At 60.4% G+C, this 6,223-nt stretch overlaps 1 protein-coding gene across 1 annotated transcript; it reads right to left on the bottom strand.

Annotated features, from left to right (window-relative positions):
• Window positions 1-464: 464 nt before the first annotated feature.
• Window positions 465-4,703, bottom strand: LOC133102941 (brain-specific serine protease 4-like). Its single transcript, XM_061208093.1, has 6 exons — window positions 4,553-4,703; window positions 3,872-3,898; window positions 3,294-3,465; window positions 2,773-3,050; window positions 1,556-1,713; window positions 465-970 (listed from the first exon to the last, which is right to left on the bottom strand). Exons 1-6 carry the CDS (start codon window positions 4,632-4,634, stop codon window positions 710-712), a joined length of 978 nt encoding a protein of 325 aa, XP_061064076.1. The 5' UTR covers window positions 4,635-4,703; the 3' UTR covers window positions 465-709.
• Window positions 4,704-6,223: the final 1,520 nt, after the last annotated feature.

The following is a 6,223-nucleotide window of genomic DNA, read 5'->3' as shown; positions in this document are numbered from 1 at the left end:
GGGGAGGATTCACAGAATCGGCAGTGAGTCACTGGCTGAGTCAGCTCCTGGGGAGTCCTGACTGCCTCAGCCCAAATCTGAGACACCCGGCTCTAAGATGAGGGAGGATGGGGGACACCCCACTCTCATGTGTGTGTGTGTGTGGGGGGGGGTTCTCCTAGCCAGCCCTGTTTCGGAAATTCAACAGGCAGGTTGGGGACCTGCCTGGCCCTGCAGCCCCCAACACCCACCTTTCATGTGGGAGAGCTGGGCCTCCTGTCTCCTCTCCATTTGGTCTCTCTGGTGGCAAGGGGTTACAAAAGGACAGTGCAAAGGTCAAAAGTCAGGATGTTGAATCCTAGGTGGGCAGGACACCTGGGTCCCTGGCCAGACCTCCATCTAAACTCCTACCTGCCAGCCCCCGTTTTAACCCCGACTGGACCCTGCTTCCCAATGTTCCCATACACGAGGGAAAAAATAGGAACTGGGGAATAAACAATTTATTGAAATTGGAGGAATAAATAAGACGTGTGGGAGGAGTTACAAATAACTGTAAAAATCATTAACATGTATGTACACAAAGGCGCTCCGGGCCTCGGGGGTGGGGCCTGAGCCCAGGGGCGGGGCGGGGCCTCCCCGCGGAGGAGATAGGCGCCGGCACTCGGGCGCTCCCCCAGAGGTAGACCGCTTATTTACAACAGAGGAAACAGCACGTGGTCTCCCCAGATCCCTAAACCCCGCGGCCCCGGGCGGCCCTGCGAGCTCGCCGCGCCCCCAGAGCCCGTCCCCGGCGCCCTGTGGGCCCGCTACCCTGCGAGTGCCCGCGGAGCTGCACCCCTTGCACGATCCCCTGTACCCAGGAGCGGTGGGCGGCCAGGCTGATGTAGACGCCGGGCCGGTTGCGCTCCGCACAGCCCTCGCCCCAGCTGATGACGCCCGCCAGCAGCCAGGTGCGCTCGACCTGGCACATCAGGGGGCCTCCGGAGTCGCCCTGCGGAGAGGAGGGAAAGTTAGGGACCCGCGTGGGGCAAGCGGTGAGCAGCGGGTGGCAGTTCCCTTCGCGGGGGACCATTTCTCCGACCTGGGGGCCGCGGCACTCTAACCAACGCCACCAGGACCGGGAGGGCGGGGAAGGACACACTTCCCAGGCTCACTTCCGGTAAGAAGCACTTTGTGCTAGACCTTCTCCCTCACAGCCCTGGAGGCAGGGAGGATTGTGACTTGCTTCACAGTTGAGGAAACCGAGGCTCAGAAAGAAGAAAACTGACCCAGCCCGGGTGTGGACCATCGCACCGTCCCGCCGTGCTCCGCCACAGTGGTAGAGCTGGAGCTGGTTCTGGGGGCCAGGACCGTGGCACCCCTTCAGGAGGATGCCAGCTCCCTGAGAATGGGGTCAGGCACACCGGAGGTGCTCAGAATGTTTGATGTATGAATGGCTGAGCCAGGCTGGGGCCGGGTTCTGTAGGCATCTATCTAGGGGGACTACCAGGTCACAGCCGATTCTGGGAGGAGGCCCAGGAGGAGAGGGGTGATGGAGCTCAGTGGGGCAGGGCTGGGAAGGAGGTGGAGTGCTCACCAGACAGGCGTCCCGCTCCCCCTCCAGGTAGCCGGCGCACAGCATGTCCTCCGTAATGGCGCCCTGCCCGGCTCCCCACCAGTACAGGCGGCTGCAGACTGCTGAGTCGATGATGGGAACCTTTAGCTTCTGGAGGGTCTGAGGGTGGGTCAGGGGCACTGGGAGCAGGGAGGAGAGAGTCAGGCTTGGGAGACTCTCCTGGTGGCCTCCTCAATTCCCTCCTCAATTCCCTCAGCAGCGTTTCTCAAAGGGTAAATGGATCAACTCTGTCAGGCTCTCCCACAATGCCTGCAGAAAGCCCAAATTCCAGGACTCCACTCTGGACATACTGAATCCCAAATGAACGTGCAGCCTGAAACTCTGAATCTTTAATAAGATCTCTGATGCCAATGAGATGGTTCAAACCAATGGTCCAGGCTTGTCCTGTCTCAGGCATTACTTTAACCAGCACCGGTACTGCTACAGACTAATGGCCACTCAGTGTTGAATGTTACTGGGACTTGAGGGATTCCCCCCCCCCATCCCCTAGGGGGATTGACCCTAGGGTTGGTCTGTAGACCTTCCCCAGTTCATAAATCCACCTTTCACAGGAGCCCCTAAGAATGACCGTGGGGAGGCTGGCTGAAACTTCAGAGTCAGTGGGGTCCCCAGACACCCAAACTGGTGTCATTTCTCTTAATTCTGGAATCTGGTTAAAGTTCCATATATATATGTCACTGCTTCTCTGCCTCTTACTTTATCTAATCTAATTTGTGTTTCTAGATGAGGTTTTCCAAACCTCCAGACTTGGTTTGCCAGTTATATTTTACCATTTATGGAGACTGCATTTTCTCCTGGGAATTTTGCCTGCAATTGTGTCATGATGCCACCAGGGGGCATTTATTCCAGATTTGGAATCTTAGGGCTGTTTTCATATTCACCTTGGTCCCATAGACACCTCCTCTCAGCTGTTCCTATATCACTTAATATCTTGGTTGATCTGGCATCTTTGCCTCAGAACACAGCAAAAGGTGCCTTTTAACTAGAAGTGATCTAGAACTATCCACCTAGGCTTCTGTGTCATCACATCTCTGGGTCACAGCCTGTCTTTTCTTCTATCTGTGTCGTGCTCTGCCTCTGGCCTCTATCCTTTGCTGCCCATGGCACCTGTATCTCCCAGTGTCCACCACCCTCTATCCCCACCCACCCCCACCCCCCTGGTGGGAAAGAAGCCACACCTCCATCGTGGATACTCCCCCAGCCAGCAATCCAGCAGTTGGTGTCCGGAAGGAGATGGACGGAGGAATCAGGCAGGCAGATGGGCAGGATGCGTTCAGAGAACTGGATGGCGTGCTCCAGGCGCACCAAGGCGATGTCAGCACGGGCGCCTTCCTTCCAGGAGTACACAGGGTGGGACTGCACCCAGGCAATACCCACCTCCTGGGACCTTGGGCCGGGGTTCCCCAGCTGCCAGGCCCCCAGCAGCACAGAGAACAGGGCTGGTTTGTTCAGATGGCTGGAAGGGAGAGGGAGGGGGTGGCATCAGCCAGGAACCACTGGGTGGTCAGGAAGGGTCTGGGAAGGGTTTCTGGGGGAATGGCAGGCATATGAAGGCCCCTGGTGAGCAAAAGAGGCTTCTGGGGAGAAGCAGGGACTCTCCTGAGGGACCCAAGACTGGACTGAGGCCTGGAAGCCGGGGCCGTGTGGGCAGCCCGGGGTCTGGGGAATCGAGTGGAGGGGACCGGCTGAGCATATGTACCCCTTGAAGCAGTGGGCAGCCGTGAGCACCCAGTGGTTGGTGAGCAGGGAGCCTGCACAGTAGTGGGTGCCATTCTTCTGGATGCTCACAAGCCAGGGCCACTCGGCATCGGTGCTGTCCTCACCACCCACGATTCGGTTCAGGTGTTGGGGCTTTCCACAGGCTGGGGGGCCTGGCGGAGGAGGGGCCGGTGTGTCAAACCCTCAGGCACAATCCTTATCCCTTCCAGCCCCCCTTCCCTGCCTTCAGCACTTAGGCCTGTGCTCCAGTCTCCTCCCACCCTGCTCCGTCCTTTGCTGCCTCTTCCCCGGCCCTTCCACCCTCTGCCCTCCCCTCTGGCTCAGCACTTGGTCCTCTTGCCCTTTTACCTTCTCGGGCCGCTCACCCCCTCCTGGGCCTCTCTCCTCCGCATCCTGACTCTCTGGGCCTCGTTTCTTGCCTGCCCTTCCTCTCCAGCTCAAACCCCCTCTTGCCCCACTGCCCGCTTCTGACCTGTCCCCCACAGACAGACACTCAGACACTACCCTGCCCTTCAGGCTTCCTCCCTCCCCGCTTCCCTGAGGGCAGCTCTGACTTACCAGCTGTCTTGGCAGCAGCTAGGGTGGCTGAGGGCAAGAGAAAGAAAGGGTCAGGCCGGTGGAGGGGAGCCCTGGTGCCCAGCGATCCTTTCCGGTGGCTCAGTCCCTGGGGCCCTCCAGGCCACCCCAGGCGGAGCATTTCCTGGAGCCTGGGCAGGACGGACAGAAACCTCAGGCCCTCGCTGTGAGCTGCGGCCTTGGCCTCCCTGCAACTTCCGGTGCAGCCTGTGCCCGGGCTCCATCCAGCCTGCCTGGGGGTGAGGGGTCAGCTCCTGGGGTGTCTCACTGAGGTGAGAGTGAGAACCCCCCTCTCAGGCCGGAGGTCTGGATGCCGCTGCCCCAGCAGTGGACCATGCAGACCCAAGAGACAGGAACGGGACATGAAGAGGGTAAATAACAAGCAGAGCTGAGCACACTGAGCGCTGACTGCGCTCAGCCCTGTCCTGGGCCCTGTAGTGCAGTGTTTCATGTACTCCTCACAGCTGTGCAGGAACCTGAGGCTCAGAGCAGGCAAATAATGATAGAGAGGGAGAGAGGTAGAGGGAGAGAGGGAGAGAGGGAGGTGGGGGAACAGAGCAACAGATGAGAGGGAGAGGAGGGATTCAGGCAGGACCAAGAGGGAGGGCGGCTGGGTGGACAATGGGGAAGGGGTGGAGGGGGCAGCAGGCCCTCAGGACTCACCTGGAGCAGCCAGAAGCAGCAGGGAGGTTACAATCCTGAGGTAGTGCCTCCCCAGGGCAGGGAGAGTCTTGGGAACCACCATGGCCACTGCCGACAGGAGAGCTTGGGTTCCCTGCAGGCCACCCCAGGTTTTATCCTGTGAGGCGGAATGCCGTCGGACCAGTCCCCCAAGTGAGTGGCTCAGTCCCGCCACCCCAGGCTGTCAGTCACAGGGAGGGGGTGGGGCTTCGGGGAGGAAATAAGCCGTTAAAGTCCGGGGTGGGGGTGGGGCTGGGGGTGGGGGTGGGGGTGGGGGTGGGAGGGCTCTAGCTGGGACCCCTACCTCGGGCCTGGATCCGCGGACTCAGGTCTCAGGATCTGGGCTCTGGAGGGGCAGGCGAGGGAACCTGGGCCCTCAGGTCTAGGCTGGGCCTTGACCTTGACTGGGGGGGCAGGGCAGAGAAAGGCCCTTAAGCTTGAAGGGGGGGTGGTCCGGGTGGGGAAGGAAGGCACTCAGACCCTGGGGCCTGGGTCAGCGGTGGCGGGAGCCGTTGGGGAGGCCCTGGGGCCTTGGGTGGGTGACAGCGGGCAAGGGGCTGCCCAGAGGCTCCGTAACGGCTCCTGTGACTCAGCGGAAGCCCTGACCCAGCCCTGGGCTCGGGGATCCCGTTAACCCACTTGCCAGAAGGCGTGAATCAGACCCCCAGTGGCCACCTGTCCCGGGGACACCTTCCTGTGGGCCCTGTCACTCAGCAGCCTGAGGATTCATCTCTCACCTGGACTCCCAGGAAGCCCGGGCGGGGCAGCCAGTTGCCCAGGTGGCTGTGACTGATGCGGCTGCCTGGGGAGGGCTGGGATGCTGAGTCCCCACACCCCACCCCAGCCCCTGTGCTCCCAGGACCACGCCCCTGGACTCCTCCTTGGGGTCAAACGGCTGCTGGGTGATGCTTGAGCGGGGAGCCCAGGTGGGGGTGTGGGATGCGAAATGCTCCCCCAAGGAATCTGCCCGCGTGATCCTGTAGCCCCCACCCTGCAGTCAGGTCTTCCGTGACTCAGCGCCCCACACTCCAGACACCCGTGCCCTGAGCAGGAGGAGTCAGGCTTCTTCCGAGAGAGACTGTGTATCTTTGTCCTTCAGTCATTTGATCAACAAACCTTGCGATGGCCCTCGATATGCCTGGGGAGGGGCATGGACTGGGGAGGGGCATGGACATAACAGCAGTTACGGCGTGCTTAGTGAGCCAGGCACCACCTCATTCAGTCTGCAAAGTCCCTTATTATTATTCCCATTCTGCAGATTAGCAAACTGAGGCCGCTTAGGTTAGTGACTTACCCAAGGTCCCCCAGCTGGTGAGGGGAGGAGCCCAGATGTGAACCCCAATTCTAGAGAATTGGGCACCTGCTGTATGCCAGGTCCTGTGCTGGGCACCGGGACACGATAATGAATAAGACACATGTCCTATCCTTAGACAGCACACATCTCCCCAGGGGTGGGAGGCAGTGAGCAAGTAATGACCGCAAAGGGTCATGGGGGGATGGGCACAGAGGCCTGGGACTGGGGTAGGAGTGTCGGGGAAGGAGGGGGCTGCAGGCGTGGACCCTGGAGGGCCCTCCTGAGGGTGGGTGCTGTGTGCTGCGACTCTCAGAGGGGAGGGACAGTGAGGAGTTTCCCCATGGATCCTCGGGATCTAG

Source organism: Eubalaena glacialis, chromosome 13 (genome assembly GCF_028564815.1).
Source record: "Eubalaena glacialis isolate mEubGla1 chromosome 13, mEubGla1.1.hap2.+ XY, whole genome shotgun sequence".
Taxonomy (NCBI): Eukaryota; Metazoa; Chordata; class Mammalia; order Artiodactyla; family Balaenidae; genus Eubalaena; species Eubalaena glacialis.
The sequence above is the reverse complement of the archived record's forward strand: the minus strand, read 5'-3'. Positions and strand labels throughout refer to the sequence as shown.

Coding starts and splice junctions, on each gene's coding strand:
- LOC133102941 (XM_061208093.1), bottom strand. CDS start 4,634: ATGGTGGTTCCCAAGACTCTCCCTGCCCTGGGGAGGCACTACCTCAGG. Junction 3,051..3,293: donor GCTGCCCACTGCTTCAAGGG/GTACATATGCTC, acceptor TCTCCCTTCCAG/CCATCTGAACAAACCAGCCC. Junction 971..1,555: donor GGGAGCGGGACGCCTGTCTG/GTGAGCACTCCA, acceptor TCCTCTCCGCAG/GGCGACTCCGGAGGCCCCCT.